Genomic DNA, 16,606 nt, shown 5'->3' on the forward strand with positions numbered 1-16,606 from the left:
GTTTGCATAGTTTGCAAATTAGCTAACGTCAGTTATCAAGCGAATAATAATGTACAAAATGATTTTATATTACTTACATGTGGCCGGGACATGTTGTTTTCGTGCTGCTGTTCAGTATTCGACGACATAAAAGAGAGCTACTCAAATATAATTTGGAGAGTCAGTTGGCATGGTTGTATAATGCAACTACATTATACTACACCAACGATAGTCTTAACAAATAATATATTTTAAAATAAAATAATTAAAGATATTATCCGCAAATTGGGGTTAAATTGAGTTTAGCTGGATTTAGCTACATTTCGGACTGTTTCCGGAATGCAGCAGCTAGCGAGCTGATTGGAGACTGTAAGAGCCAATCAGAATTTTTGAAACCAAGTCTGTGATTGGTTGGTTTTGTGGCACACTTATAACGGTGTACAGAGAGTTGAGCGCTTGCAGCAGAGAATGTTGTGAGCGCAAGCAACACATTGCGAGCAAGCGCAAATGAAAAAACTGAGCGAGAGGGGGTGCTATTGTGTGTGTGTATATGGATAAGCGCAAACACTGAAATACATTTTTTGCACGCAGCAATGAATTTTGTTCACTCAAATTCAGCTTTTGTACGCTCAAAATAAATTTCTCCTCAAAATGCAACACTTGCACTTGCAATATTTTTTTACGTGCGCTCAGAATAGTGGCACTGAAATAACGCCATATGGGTGTGTCCGGTCTGGCTTTGAAGTGGTTTCAGTCATACCTCTCCAACAGAACTTTTAGTGTTTTTGCAAATCAGTTTATGTCACAAACTAAGAATCTGACATGTGGGGTACCGCAGGGTTCAGTTCTGGGTCCTCTTCTTTTTCTTTTGTACATGTTACCTCTAGGACTTATAATTAGGCAGTTCCCTGAGGTGTCTTATCACTTCTATGCTGATGATATTCAGCTCTATTGCTCTTTTAAGCCAATGGAAGTCCATACATTTTCCTCTTTAATTAAATGTTTAGCTTCCATTGAACAGTGGCTTGGTGACAACTACTTACAGTTGAACTTTGAGAAGTCAGAAACATTAACTATTGCCCCCGACAACCAGATATCTCTAATCAAACAGCATCTTGGTTCTCTTGGCTCATCTGTTCACCCGAGACCTCAGGTAACTTGATATGATCTTTGATTCTGCCATGTCCACAGAACAACACTCTCGCCAGTTAATTAGGAATGGCCTTTTTCAGCTAAGAAACATCTCCAAACTGCAAACTTTGCTGTCTAAATCTGAGTTCGAAATGGTTATTCATGCTTTTATTTCATCTCGCTTAGACTATTGTAACAGTCTTTTTCTTTGTTTGAGCAAAAGGAATCTTGACCATCTCCAGTCAGTCCAGAATGCTGCTGCAAGACTTTAAACTGAAACACGAATTACGTAATGAACGTAACACCAGTGTTACATTTTAGAATTCATTTTAAAATCTTGGTACTGACTTTTAAAGCTGAATTGTGATGCCCCTGGCTACATTTCTGATCTCTTAGAACCTCACACTCCCTCTCGCAGCCTGAGATCATCTAATCCAAGGCTGTTGGTAGTCCCCGAACACGTTTTAAGACCAGAGGTGATAGATCTTTTAGAGCGGTGACCCCCAGGTTGTGGAATGCTCTCCCTCCATCATTACGTTGCCTTGATTGTATTTATTGTCATGGTCCTGGGCCACGTTGGCCCAGTATTCTTAGTTTTCATGTGTTTTTGTACTTTTGTTCTTTCATTACGCCATGATTCCTAGGTTCTGTTAAGATGTCCCTTATCTGATTACCCCCTGTGTGTCCCTCTGTGTATCTGTGAGCCCTCGTCTCTCCTTGTGTTTTATTCCATGTTTTCCCCAGCCCGCTATGCCCGTGCTCTCCTGTCTCCCCGTGCCCTCTCTCCTCCTGTCTGAACCTCTGTACTTCCTGTTTTACTTTGTCAGTCTCAAGTCAGTGTTGCGTTCACTCCTGCCGTGTCTTGTTATGATTATCAGTGTCACCTGTGTTCCCCGTGTGCTCCCACTTCCCTCGTTAACCCTCTGTGTATTTATGTCTGTGTCTCCCTCAGTTCTGTGTCGCGTTCTCCCTCATGGCTGTGTTTCCCTGTGTGTCTCTAGTTATCCATGTCCCAGTTTGGGTTTGTTATATTTTTTCGTACTAGCCTGCAATAAAGCAGTGTTTTGAGTTCACGTTTGTCTCGGTGAGTTTTGCGTTTGGGTCCTTCTCCTGCCTTTACACAGCCGATTCATGACAGAAGAACGCGACCACGACATGGACCCAGCAGCTCACAATCCCTCCGCTGAACTTCGCGAGGATTTAATTTACACGGTGGAGTATCACTGTCAGGAGTGGGCAGTGCTGCCAGGGGCAGAATATCGGGAGACCGTAGCCATCCGTTTACAGAGGATGGCGTCCGGACTCCCATGGCTGTTCGGCGCGCTACATCCCCACATCCAGGACTTCCTCATCTCCACCATACGCATTCGCCCGGAGCTGCCGCTCCAGTATGAAGAGCCGGAGGACGTTCAGCCCGGTCCGCTGGAGGATTCGCGGCCTGGCTCGTCTCCTCCCCCTTCTCGGCGAAAACGGCATTCACGCCGCCGTCGCTCCCGTACAGCCAAGCAGGCTGCACCCGTGGGAGAGAGTGATTGTGCTTCACTCACTCAGCCCAAGCTTTCCGATCCCGGACTTCATGACTTATCCACCACTGTGAGTAGCACTGCTTGGTCCTCCGTGGATATTGTGCTGCCTAACTCAGACAATTCTGCCATTTTGTGTTTGGACTCTAAAGATAGTATTCAGCGAGGCACCTCAGTGTCAGATTATTCACAGGTTGTTTTCACTAGTGATCTTTGTGTTTTTGAGCCCTCAGAGTCTTGTAATGCTCGCAGTGATCTCCCTGAGTTGGCCAATATGAATGTTTCACCTGTGGAGTTAGCTGAACCAAAGACTGTTATCTTACACCAGACTCACCTACATACTGCTACCAGCATTGTAGCCCCGCAGAACTGTTTTAATCAGCCTGTACATTCCGAGGTTTCCCAGTCTGAGCTCAGCCACACACCATCACCATCATCGGCTCTAGATGTAACCATGCATAATGAGCAGCACAAACCATCTGAGACTGAGTGTTCTGTAGCTGATGCTCCTTCTAGTGACGGTTGCATGTTCCAACCAGTTTTGTCTTTTGACCTGTCCAGTGTGGCCCAGTCAGCTCGACAACCAGTGATTAATCGTTCAGTTTTTCGAGTGAGTGATAACAAGATGGCCGCTTCCTTTGTTAAGCTAGCCAAGAGACTGGGGTTAAGCGTTGCAGAGTTGGCTGATCAGGTCAAGTTCTGTGACCCACGGCAATGCATGCCTGATCCTGTTCACTATTCCTCTGAACCAGCTGTTGTGAAAACTGTTGTGGGTGCTACTTCGTCCCTGGACTGTGTGGCTCCCCATCCAGTTAGTTCTGAGTCGGCCAGCCGTGTCGCTTCACCTATGGACTGTTTGAAAATTGATTCTGTTTCTCAACCTGTGATTTTCATTTCATCCGAGATACTGAAAAGAACGGTCTCTGGCGTTCTCCCGTCCCTGACCTGTGTTAGACAGCACGCCGTTCCTCAAGAGACAGTTAGTGATGTTGTCTGTTTTGAAACTGCTTCTGTGACTGTCTCTAAGCTAATCTCCTCCAGGACCGCTAGCTCTATCTTGGAGAGTTTAAAAGCAGTGGATTTTCTAGGACCTGCTTGCTTTAAACCTAGACCTCCTAAAACAGAGTTCGGCACCAATAATCTTGTTCACCCAGTGACTGTTACTGCTCCTATGCTCCGCTTGCCACCTCCAGTTCCTGTACCCAGGGCAGCGCGGGCCCAGCTTTCCCTTGCACCCGTATCAGTTCCTCGGGTGAGGGTGGCTGAGGTCCAGCTGGTCCCTGCATCGGTCTCCAGCTTGGCAGAGGCTCCATTCATCCCGGCACCCGTACCTGCTCCTCGGGTGGGGTTGATGGACACCCAGCCGTTGCCTGCACCTGTTCCGGCTCCCCGGGTGAGGTCAGCTGTGACCCTGCCGACTCCTACACCCGTCCCAGTTCCTCGGGTGGGAGCAGCAGAGGTCCAGCTAGCTCCTGCACCTACGCCGGCTCCCAGGGTTAAGGCTGCAAGAGCCCAGTTCGTCCCTGCACCCGTATCTGTTCCTCGGGTGGGGATGGCTGGTGTTCGGCCAGGCCCTGCACCCGTTCCTGTTCCCCGGAGGAGAGCAGCCAAGAGTCAGACACCTGCTCAGTCACCAGTTCAACTACCTGCTGATCCACCAACATTACAGCCATTGTCACAACCACCACTACAACTTGCACTTTTGCCTATAGCACAGTCATCACCTCCATTATCTGCCCAGTCATCCATTTTGTTACCACCTCAGTTCCTTGCTCCACTGCCTGTTCAGTTATCAGCTCTGTCATTATCAACTCAGTCATTAACTCTGCCACCAGCTCAGTTATCAGCTCAGTCACTGCCATCCTCTGCTGAAAGCTCTTGTGTGCTCACTCAGCCAGTTAAGGACAGCATCGCGCTGACAAGAATTGGACAGACTGTTTGTACTGCACAGCCCCAGCCGTTGCATCCTAAGCCGGCTGTGTGCCCTGTGCCGCTACAATTAGCGTCCGCTGAGCCAGAGGTCTCCGCACCTACTGGCTCTGCATCTCTTCTCGCTGGGGGTTCAGGAGAACCTCTCCAGCCGTCCCTCGTCTCTGCTGGCGGCTCTGGTCAGCCCGGCCAGCACCTCCTCATTTCCGCTGGGGGTTCAGGAGAACCTCTCCAGCCGTCCCTCGTCTCTGCTGGCGGCTCTGGTCAGCCCGGCCAGCACCTCCTCTCCGCTGGCGGCTCTGGTCAACCCGGCCAGCACCTCCTCGTCTCCGCTGGGGGTTCAGGAGAACCTCTCCAGCCGCTCCTCGTCTCCGCTGGGGGTCCAATTCACCGTCGCCTGGTCCAGCCTCTGCATCAGCCTCGGCATCTGCTTCGCCGTCGCCTGGTCCGGCTCCATCGTCGCCTGTGGCTGCCACGCCACCGTCCGGTCCAGCCTCTGCTTCAGCTCCATCGTCGCCCGTGGCTGCCACGCCACCGTCTGGTCCGGTTCCATCGTCGCCCGTGGCTGCCACGCCACCGTCTGGTCCGGTTCCATCGTCACCCGTGGCTGCCACGCCACCGTCTGGTCCCGCCTCGTCTGGTCCTGTGCCCACCAAGGTTCGACCAGTACGCCCGACGCTCTGCTGCCGCCGCCGTCTTCCACGCGGTCGGCCTCCAGACCCGCTCTGCTGCCGCCGCCGTCTTCCACGCGGTCGGCCTCCGGACCCGCTCTGCTGCCGCCGCCGTCTTCCACGCGGTCGGCCTCCGGACCCATTCTGCTGCCGCTGCCACTTCTCGCGTGGCCGGCCTCCAGAACAGCCGAACTGAACTTTTCTGCCATCGCCTCCTGAGTTGACCTTCTGCCCTTTTTTGGACTTTGATTCCCTGTTTTGTGTGTTTGTGGACTCTGTTTTTGTCTCATGCTCCTTGTCTTTTGTTTGGTTTCGTTCCCTCCGTCCTGGTCCCCCGCCTCCCGCCCTGGGTGGGTTGTTTTGTTTTTTTTCTGGTCTTTCGGTTCTTGGGTTTCGGCTGTCGGGAGCCAGCCCTTGAGGGGGGGTGATGTCATGGTCCTGGGCCACGTTGGCCCAGTATTCTTAGTTTTCATGTGTTTTTGTACTTTTGTTCTTTCATTACGCCATGATTCCTAGGTTCTGTTAAGATGTCCCTTATCTGATTACCCCCTGTGTGTCCCTCTGTGTATCTGTGAGCCCTCGTCTCTCCTTGTGTTTTATTCCATGTTTTCCCCAGCCCGCTATGCCCGTGCTCTCCTGTCTCCCCGTGCCCTCTCTCCTCCTGTCTGAACCTCTGTACTTCCTGTTTTACTTTGTCAGTCTCAAGTCAGTGTTGCGTTCACTCCTGCCGTGTCTTGTTATGATTATCAGTGTCACCTGTGTTCTCCGTGTGCTCCCACTTCCCTTGTTAACCCTCTGTGTATTTATGTCTGTGTCTCCCTCAGTTCTGTGTCGCGTTCTCCCTCATGGCTGTGTTTCCCTGTGTGTCTCTAGTTATCCATGTCCCAGTTTGGGTTTGTTATATTTTTTCGTACTAGCCTGCCATAAAGCAGTGTTTTGAGTTCACGTTTGTCTCGGTGAGTTTTGCGTTTGGGTCCTTCTCCTGCCTTTACACAGCCGATTCATGACATTTATTCTTTTAAAAAGCAGCTTAAGACTCATTTATTTAGATTGTCTTTTAATTAGATTTGTGCTGTATTTTTTTATTCATTTATTTATTTATTTTTGTATTTTGATGTATTTTATGTATTTCTGTTTTTATATTACTGTGAAGCACTTTGTGGTTTTTATCCTGTGAAGAGTGCTATATAAATACATTGAATTGAAATTGAATAAGAATTCAAAACATAAACTGAACCTGACACAGGGTAAGCTGTTAATGTAAATAGAAAATGTTGTTGATGCTGTCCTGATATTATTGACTCATGACATTTCATGTTTTTAGAAATTTATTTTATTTCTAAAAGTGTTTATAAATGAACAAGAATATCCATCCATCCATCCATCCATCCATCCATCCATCTTCATCCGCTTTATCCGAGGCCGGGTCGCGGGGGCAGCAGCCTAAGCAGAGAAGCCCACACCTCCCTTTCCCCAGCCACCTCCTCCAGCTTATCCGGGGGAATACCAAGGCGTTCCCAGGCCAGCCGAGAGATATAATCTCTCCAGCGTGTCCTGGGTCTGCCCCGGGGCCTCCTCCCGGTGGGACATGCCCGGAACACCTCACCCAGGAGGCGCCCAGGAGGCATCCTTGTCAGATGCCCGAACCACCTCAACTGGCTCCTTTCGATGTGGAGGAGCAGCGGCTCTACTCTGAGCCCCTCCCGGATGGCCGAACTTCTCACCCTATCTCTAAGGGAGAGGCCAGCCACCCTTCGGAGGAAGCTCATTTCTGCCGCTTGTATCCGCGATCTCATTCTTTCGGTCACTACCCACAGCTCGTGGCCATAGGTGAGGGTAGGGACGTAGATCGACCGGTAAATTGAGAGCTTCGCTTTTACACTCAGCTCCCTCTTCACCACGACGGACCGGTGCAGCGTCCGCATCACTGCAGCCGCAGCACCAATCCGTCTGTCGATCTCCGGCTCCCTTCTCCCATCACTCGCGAACAAGACCCCGAGATACTTGAACTCCTCCACTTGGGGCAGGAACTCATCCCCGACCCGGAGTGGGCACTCCACCCTTTTCCGGCTGAGAACCATGGCCTCAGATTTGGAGGTGCTGATCCTCATTCCCGCTGCTTCACACTCGGCTGCGAACCGCTCCAGTGCGAGCTGGAGGCCTTCACCTGATGAAGCCAACAGAACCACATCATCCGCAAAAAGCAGAGATGAGATTCTGAGGCCACCGAAGTGAAAGCCCTCCGCCACTTGGCTGCGCCTAGAAATCCTGTCCATAAAAATTATGAACAGAACCGGTGACAAAGGGCAGCCCTGGCGGAGCCCATCACCCACCGGGAACGAGTCCGACTTATTGCCGGCAATGCGAACCAAACTCTTGCAACGGTTGTACAGGGATCGAATGGCCCGTAGCAATGGGCCAGACACCCCATACTCCCGCAACACCTCCCACAGGACACCCCGAGGGACACGGTCGAATGCCTTCTCCAAGTCCACAAAACACATGTAGACTGGTTGGGCAAACTCCCATGCACCCTCAAGTATCCTTGAGAGGATAAAGAGCTGGTCCAGTGTTCCGCGACCAGGACGAAAACCGCATTGTTCCTCCTGTATCCGAGGTTCAACTAACGGACGAACTCTCCTTTCCAGCACCCTGGCGTAGACTTTCCCAGGGAGGCTGAGGAGTGTGATCCCCCTGTAGTTGGAACACACCCTCCGGTCTCCCCTCTTAAAGATGGGGACCACCACCCCGGTCTGCCAGTCCAGGGGTACTGCCCCTGATCTCCACGCAACATTGCAGAGGCGTGTCAACCAGGACAGCCCTACAACATCCAGAGCCTTCAGGAACTCGGGGCGGACCTCATCAACACCAGGGGCTCTGCCACCAAGGAGTTGTTTAACTACCTCAGTGACCTCGCCCCCGGAAATTGGCGGGTCACTCCCCTCATCCCCAGACTCTGCTTCCTCCTCGGAAGACGTGTCAGTGGGATTAAGGAGGTCCTCGAAGTATTCCTTCCACCGCCTGACAATTTTCTCAGTCGACGTCAGCAGCGCTCCGCCAGCACTATACACAGTGCAGGTAGAGCACCGCTTTCCCCTCCTGAGACGCCTGACGGTTTGCCAGAATCTCTTCGAGGCAGTCCGAAAGTCTTTTTCCATGGCCTCTCCGAACTCCTCCCACACCCGAGTTTTTGCTTCAGCCACTGCCCGAGCCGCATTCCGCTTGGCCTGTCGATACCTGTCGGCTGCCTCCGGAGTCCCACAGGCTAACCAAGCCCGATAGGACTCCTTCTTCAGCTTGGTGGCTCCCTTCACCTCTGGTGTCCACCATTTGGTTCGGGGATTACCACCACGGCAGGCACCAACTACCTTGCGGCCGCAGCTCAATGCAGCAGCTTCAGCGATGGAGACGCTGAACATGGTCCATTCGAACTCAATGTCCCCAGTCTCCCTCGGAATGCTGTTGAAGCTCTGCCGGAGGTGTGCGTTGAAGATCTCTCGGACTGGGGCCTCTGCTAGATGTTCCCAGCACACCCTCACTATGCGTTTAGGTGCACCGGGTCTGTCCAGCGTCCTCCCCCGCCACCTGATCCAACTCACCACCAGGTGGTGATCAGTTGACAGCTCAGCCCCTCTCTTTACCCGAGTGTCCAGAACATATGGTCGCAGGTCTGGTGATACGATTACAAAATCGATCATCGACCTGCGGCCTAGAGCATCCTGGTGCCACGTGCACTTATGGACACTCTTATGTTCGAACAAGGTGTTCGTTATGGCCAAACTGTGATTTGCACAGAAGTCCAATAACAAAACACCGCTCGGATTCAGATCAGGGAGGCCGTTCCTCCCAATCACGCCCCTCCAGGTCTCGCTGTTGTTACCCACGTGAGCATTGAAGTCTCCCAGCAGGACAACAGAGTCTCCCGGTGGGGCACCTTCCAGCACCCCCCGAGGGACTCTAAGAAGGCTGGGTACTCTGAACTGCCACTCGGCGCATAAGCGCAGATGACAGTCAGGACCCTTTCCCCGACCCTAAGGCGCAGGGAACAAACCCTCTCATCCACCGGGAAGAACCCCAACGTACCGGCAGCAAGCCGAGGGATATTAGAATACCCACCCCAGCCCGCCGCCTCTCACTAGGGGCAACTCCAGACTGAGACAGAGTCCAGCCCCTCTCTAGGAGACTGGTTCCAGAGCCCAAGCCATGCGTAGAGGTGAGCCCGACTATATCTAGCCGGTACCTCTCAACCTCACGCACTAACTCAGGCTCCTTCCCCACCAGAGAGGTGACATTCCATGTCCCTATTGCCAGTCTTGGCAGCCGGGGATCAGTCCGCCAGGGCCTCCGCTCCTGGCTGCCGCCCAGCACACAATGCACCCGACCTCTATGGCGCCTCCTGCGGGTGGTGGGCCTGCGGGAGGATGGGCCCATGTCTCCTCTTCGGGCTGTGCCCGGCCGGGCCCCATGGACTAAGGCCCGGCCACCAGACGCTCGCCCTCGGGCACCCTCCCCGGGCCTGGCTCCAGGGCGGGCCCCGGTAACCCTATCCCGGGCAGGGTAAACTGTTCCCTCGATGTTTTCTTCATAAGGGTCATCTGAATCACTCTTTGTCTGGTCCCTCACCCAGGACCAATTTGCCATGGGAGACCCTACCAGGGGGCAAAAGCCCCCAGACAACATAGCCCCTGGGATCCCTGGGACACACAAACCCCTCCACCACGATAAGGTAGCGATTCACAGAGAGGTGAACAAGAATAACTATTAGCATTGTGGGTTCTAATAGGGAACAAGAATAACTATTAGAAATATCCCCAATTTTTAAAAAACAAACAAAAAAACAACAACAACATGAGCACTGGTCAGAAGAAAGCAAAAAAGGTATACTGGGGACAAACCGAGCCAATTCCGCTATGCCTGGTCCGCAGGGAAAATGTATCAATATCTTTTTTGTGACGCTTGTTTGGTGGTGCGCTGTGAGTTTTATAATGTGAAATCTGTGCCATGGCTCCAAAAGGTTGGAAAACACTGCCTTATGGAACACTAAAAGTTCTCTTAGAACTTAGAACAAAAAGCACAACGCCTCATTTTCTCGCATGTATACCATCAGTTGTTTTTTGGGTTTTTTTTTTAAGTGTAACAGCTTACCTCCGGTTCATGATGTAGGGTGTCTGGTTGACCCACTCCCACTGCCCAGTCCTCTCGTCAGTCAGGCCCACCCAGCGGAGGGTGCCCATGCTACGCTGGATCACAAAATCCTGTTAAAGGCAGACAGACAGAAAACTCAAATTTTCAGTTTCAATCAAGAATCAATACAGGTTCCTCCCCTTTTCAGTCACATACATGAGCTATAGTTCGGCTTCTATTGATTAGCTCATCACAAAAGAGCTCCTATTGAGGTGACAGTGTGTTTAAGCTGCATCACATATTTGAGTGTCAGTGCAAACAGATGAGAGGGACAGCCAACTCACCCACTCCTCGTCAGTGAGAAGAATGACCAAGTGAGATTCGTGTCCATTACACCAGTCTCTGGCATCGTGCCACGATAATGGCGTGGTACTGAATAAGTAGCAGTTGGTGCCGAAAGAATCCCAATTCAGAGGACAACAGCCGTGTGCTGTTGTGCCTGACAGACGGACAGACAGAAAGTGTCTGGTTTCCATGTTTTATAAGAGTCATTTCAAAAATACACTTTTAGATATTGGAGACCTTTAAAAGGGGACAGTCCTAGGAGATATTAGACAGTCGTTGTGAGCACTATTTTTAGAACGACATATTTTTGGTGAAGAAATATGATGAGATTAACATCATCCTTTTCAAGAAAGATCAGTGGATGAAAGCACACAATCACATGGTTAAGAAAATTCTAAAATAAAAAAAGGCCAAACAAATAATAACAAATAAGTATAATAAACAAATGGAACAATTGGAGAGCTTAATACAAATCTTAAATTAGGAAATAACACGATTTAGTTACTAATTTCCTCATAAGACCTCGCTCCCCCCCAGAGAGTGAAAACCTTTCTGCCTTAGCTTGTTACAGTTTATACAAAGAAACATGAATTTTGGTTCTTAGCTTCAAGAACCTGTTTAAACCTTCCAGTAATGCCTGCAGGTGTTTGAAGTTGGTCTGAGCTCATTAGATGCCTCAGACTCAGAGATAAGATGCTTATGGGGGGGACTATTGTGAAGGAAGGAACAACTTTGCAAAACCTAGAAAGCGAAATGTACGTCTATGCCGATGACACTACCATTCATACACAGGTTTCCTCTTTAGAGGCTCTGGTCGCTCTTAGAGGGTGTTCTCCTCGTGGCTGCGTGCAGCGGGGCTGGGGGATGGTCTGTGCTGGCGGACGTAGGTTACTGGCCTGGTGGCCTGGCTGCCCCTGAGTGGATCCGGGGCAGGCGTGGGGGCTTGGGGTTCGGGGGTGCTTTGTCTCCGTGCTGGGGCTCTGGCTGGGCCTTGGGGTCTTCGGTCCTCGTCGGTGTGTCGCCGAGGTTGTGGGCGGTGGGTGCACGGTGGCTCAGCCCTGGCGCAGGGGGCCTCTGGTGCATCGGCCTAACTGGGGGGCTCTTCAACTGGCAGGGAGGTTGTTCCGTCCTTGCAGAAGTCCACTCTGCAGGTGGGGGAGAGACACAGGAGAGGTGGAGAATAAACCTAACCTTGGTGTCTGTTGTCTTGTGTAGTCTGGGAGATGATTGAATGTTGGGGTGGATACAGTTTCCTCTGGGGTGGGGTAGGGTGGGCTTCCCCGGGTCCTGTGGGGCTTGGCGGTGCTGCTGCCGTAGACCCCGGTCTGAATGGGCCTGGGCTCCCTTGCCTTGGTGGGTACCAGAGGACGGGGGTGCCTACTGGGGTCAGCGGGGGAGCTGGCCCTAAGGAGGGGCATCTTGCCCCTCCCTTCTTTTCCTCCCCATCCCCAGCTGCCTCCCTCTTCCCGCTCCACCACACCCACCCACACAGGTAGGGCCTTGGGGTGCGGGTGTGTCACCAGGGTGCAGGGGAGGCATCCCCCCTCCCCCCCGTCCCCTTCTGGCCACCTGTGCCTCAATTTTATTCCACAACTTAGACATCCACATTATTCACACTCTCATAACACACACATATATATAGGGCCTTGAGGGTGACCACGTTAACGGTCTCTGTATTCAACCCTACCTCTGGCGCCGGTGCCCACCTCTCAATTTTAAATCCATGTAGACATTGAGGGTTCTCGGGAGGGGCCGTGCTAACACCTGCTGCTCTCTGGCAGCAGCACCATGCCCTCCCTTGTTTTAAATGCACTTTAGAACAACACGCAACAACACTACACATGAGTGGGAGGAGGGAGGTATGGGGTCTTCACACACCCCCATTCTCTACTAGCCATCGGGGCGGGGGGCTGGGAGGAGATGTTGGCTGTCCGATTGGCCTCCCTGCTGCTGCGGAGCCTGGGGCGGTCTGCTTGCCTTCACCCTGGGGGAAAGGGTCACATCTCTTGGGTCTGGGTGCCGTTTCCCCCTCTTGGGGCGAGGGTACCTGGACCCGGGGTATAGAGTATGTTTGGGGAGTGTGATTGTGTTTACATGTCCATGTATGTTTATCCCTACGTTGGGTGAGTGCTGAGTGTTTGTATATGTGTGCATGAGGGTGGGAATGCATGTTTGTGTCTGTGTGTGCCTGTTTATCTGTGTCTATATGTCAGGTCGGGTCTTAAACTCCACCTCCCTGGGAACTCCCAGGCCCTCCAAAGTGTGGAGGCCTATATCCCCTCACCACACTCCCTGCCGGTAACTGATGCCCTCAGCGGTTGGTGCATTGGTGGTTCTTGGTGTCCGGGGCTGGGCGCTCAGGTATGCACCAGCTCATTCCCGGTGGCTACTTGGCGGGGCCTGGTGCCTGTCGCTCGGTGAGGCCTCTTCCGGGGCAAAGGGGGCCCTCGAGCCTCCAGCCTCGGGGTCTGCAACTCGGTTCACTCTGGCACAGCTGGCTGCCGGCAAAGCCGGCGGGCACGCCAGTGCAGCCCCCTCTGGCTTCTGCTCCGTGGCTACTCGGTGACCCCTCGTCTGGGGATCTCCTCAGCCCTTCCCAGGAGGGTGGCACGGATGCCCTTCCGGTGGTACTCCTTGGGCTCTCGCAATCTGGGGCCTCTGGATGTCTGGAGCCTGGATCTCCTCCATGCCTGCTTCATGCCCTGGGGGACGGGGCTATGGCCCTCCACACCCTCTAGCAGACCGTTACATGGGGAAACCTTCTGTATACAAGCGCGTTGATCCACACAGGTGTGCACATGGGTGTTCACTGTTCGTAGACATAAACTACACCTTTCTTAGCTGCTACTTCAAAGCACATTGTGCGCTGTCTGTCCTGCGTGCTGCACAACAACTTTCAATATTTAGTATTTACTGCTGTTCACACTTAGCTAGATTAATGTGATGGTGTTGTGTTTAGTATGTTGCTTTGTTTTTTTTTGCTTGTTTTCTCTTCTTTTTCTCTCAACAGGTGATCCAGGAGATTTTTTTTCTTTGTCTTTGTAAGTGCCCTTTCTCACTGTCCCTTTTCCCTTCTGTTTTTCTTTTCCTTCCTCTCTTTCTTTCTCCCTTTCCTATCCCCCAGTCATCTCTGTCCCATCTGTAACAACTGAAAATAAAATAAATAATAACAACAAAGGTTGATCAAATGGACCAATACGGCAATGCCGTGATGATCCATTTGGCAAAATAAATCCATTTGGTATCCTTGTTGGTCTTCAGACAACAATTCTGACGGCTAAAGAACCAAATGGGACAGGCAAAAAACAAAAAAAACTAAACAAAAAAAAAACAAAAATAAAAAGAAAGCGAAATGTACGTCTATGCCAATGACACTACCATTCATACACAGGTTTCCTCTCTAGTAAAGGTGTTGCACAAGCTTGAAACTGTGAGAACAGCCTTGTTAATTGACGAAGAGGGAAGAGGATTAGACAGGAGCTGTGTACCATTGTTGACCAAGCGTTCAAAAGAACATTTGAGTTCGGTGACCGTCCTGCGGAGAGCGTCCAGAGCTGAGAGCTGCCTCAGTGCCTCTGATACTGATGAATTGCACACACAAAGCACAGGTATGCACAGTGTTAATAAAAGTACTTTTTGGTGTTTATGGATATGAAATGTTGCTTTGCAGAGTTTCCACCTGATGCCAGCTGGTCCTTGTTGTTCTCCACTGCAAACTTCATTGACAAAACTTCTTTTGCTGTATCTATTGCAGAAGAACAGGAAATTACAGAGTGTTAAGAAGAAAGGACAGCAATTGAGTAACTCAGTATCACAGTATGAGTACATCTGAGCTACCTTTGGTGAGCTGCTGTGTGTCCCTCAGTGATTCAGTCAGATTAGAAATACTATTCTCTGCAGACCACAACCGGCCCCATGTCGATGTGTCTGCAAACACACAGACATAAAAAAAAATTATTAATAAATGACTATTTTCCTCAAATCATTACCAACAAGAAATACTTCATAATACTTCATAATTTTTCTCCTGGATACTGGCATTTATATATGTATATCTATATCTATATATATCTATATCTATCTATCTATCTATCTATCTATCTATCTATCTATCTATATATATATATATATATATATGAGGAGGAAACAGTAGGAGCTGTGTGAAACTAAAGGCAGTGGATCCCTCAGCAGCTGGATTAAAAAGAGCACAGGTCACAATAACACATGTACCAGTTTTTGCATTGCAGAGGTATTCAAGCATAAAAACAATAATAAACACAATTTTCTGGTTCTATAACATTTCTCTATCATTACTTTATTATGGATTAGGTGCAAGAGTTTAAGTGTTGATAATTAATAATAATAACGGATTGGATTTCATATAGTGCTTTTCAAGGCACCCAAAGCGCTTCACATTCACACACTGGTGGAGGCAAGCTACTGTTGTAGCCACAGCTGCCCTGGGGCAGACTGACAGAAGCGAGGCTGCCATATCGCGCCATCGGCCCCTCTGGCCAACACCAGTAGGCGGTAGGGTAAAGTGTCTTGCCCAAGGACACAACGACAAGGATAGAGAGCCCGGGGATCGAACCGGCGACCTTCCGGTTGCAGATACGCTTCCCAACCCACTGAGCAACGGTCGCCCCGTAATCATAGTTTAACTCAGTAGCAGCTTGTGCCTTGTTCTCAGACGGACAGAAAGTGGACAGTGATAGATGAGATGAGGAGATGAAGGAGGAAGAGAGGCAAAGAGTGATTCACAGGCAGAGTCTAGTTTATTTCTCACAGTTTTGTTGCCTTATGGTTCTGAGCGCTGTCATCAATCTTTGCACTTTATTATTATCTCATAACACTTGTTTAATCAGCTACCATCTCTCCTATGGACTTTTTAATGTCTACAGTCTCAGATCAGGAGCAGCAGCAACCCCTCAACAGCAACATTGTACCCATCAGGTAAACATAGGCTACGTTTGCTTTGCCTTGTCCCCACCTGATGACAGTGACATAGTATGATGTGATTCAATATTAGTTTGTTGATGAATGTGGGTTGTTGTTATTCATGCTGATTTTTAACTTTGAGCATTCGCCCTTTTAAACATCTCTGCACGGCCCTGCAACAGTCAGGAGGAAACTGTCAAGTATCTGAGAACAAAGTTCCTGAGAGAGAAAGTTTCCGGTCATTTGGATGGAAAATGATGACTGTGTAGATAAAAACACACCTCTTTTGGTTGATTGAGGTAGACAACTGACAGAAAAGAGTTTCAAGAAAGAAACAAGAAACTGCTGGTTTGTGGGTCAGTTACTGCCCACAAACTATGTTTTACATGTTTGTTTTACACCTTCAGATCCACAACCTGAGCATCATTTCATTATATTGTGGCTGAAGTGAAGCCAGACACCTCTAAAGTCAATATCTCCTAAAGTGGGCAGCTCACACTTGGAAAAATCCAAAAGAATAAACAGCACTGCAGGCCAGACAGGAAAATCTATACATTTGTGTTTTAGGTGTCTATTTTGATAAATAGTGACCTTAAGGCCCTGTTGTGTCCTGAGTGTACTCACTGCTGGCTCCCAGAGCTATGATCAGAATCACGAGGAGTGTAGCCGTCAGAGCAGGAAAGAGCCATCGTCTGTACCTGGAGAACCTGGAGAAATCGACAGTACGAGGCTCTGCGGACAGACAAATAGGACATGAGTTTTTCATTTTACAGAACGCACAGACAGACAGACACACAGACAGGCACCTTTGTTCCAGAAATTGCTCATTTCTTCGTCCACATTGTCATGGTATTCAGTCGTCATGGCAATTCTGGTCTCTGGGTCTGTCTCTGTGTGAAATGGCGTGCATCTGACTTTGTCTTCGTCCAGTCCCCAATGAACAAACAGGCGAACTGTCCAAACACA

General features: G+C 50.1%; 2 protein-coding genes across 2 annotated transcripts in view; both read right to left on the reverse strand.

The window, feature by feature from the left end:
• Window positions 1-578, reverse strand: part of LOC102079085 (uncharacterized) — a 3,674-nt gene extending 3,096 nt beyond the window's left edge. Inside the window, exon 1 of the mRNA XM_019355073.2 lies at window positions 78-578. Within this exon, the coding sequence (XP_019210618.1) occupies window positions 78-128 (51 nt within the window). The 5' untranslated portion in view covers window positions 129-578. The remainder of the gene's footprint in view (window positions 1-77) is intronic.
• The window catches only part of LOC102077166 (C-type lectin domain family 10 member A-like), a 27,373-nt gene extending 10,767 nt beyond the window's left edge, over window positions 1-16,606 (reverse strand). Inside the window, exons 1-7 of the mRNA XM_005477735.4 lie at window positions 16,447-16,606; window positions 16,265-16,372; window positions 14,540-14,629; window positions 14,382-14,447; window positions 14,191-14,283; window positions 10,702-10,856; window positions 10,379-10,488 (exon numbers count right to left, since the gene is read on the reverse strand). Coding sequence (XP_005477792.3) covers window positions 10,379-10,488; window positions 10,702-10,856; window positions 14,191-14,283; window positions 14,382-14,447; window positions 14,540-14,629; window positions 16,265-16,372; window positions 16,447-16,504 — 680 coding nt within the window. The 5' untranslated portion in view covers window positions 16,505-16,606. The remainder of the gene's footprint in view (window positions 1-10,378; window positions 10,489-10,701; window positions 10,857-14,190; window positions 14,284-14,381; window positions 14,448-14,539; window positions 14,630-16,264; window positions 16,373-16,446) is intronic.

Source organism: Oreochromis niloticus, linkage group LG3 (assembly GCF_001858045.2).
Source record: "Oreochromis niloticus isolate F11D_XX linkage group LG3, O_niloticus_UMD_NMBU, whole genome shotgun sequence".
In the NCBI taxonomy this organism is placed as follows: Eukaryota; Metazoa; Chordata; class Actinopteri; order Cichliformes; family Cichlidae; genus Oreochromis; species Oreochromis niloticus.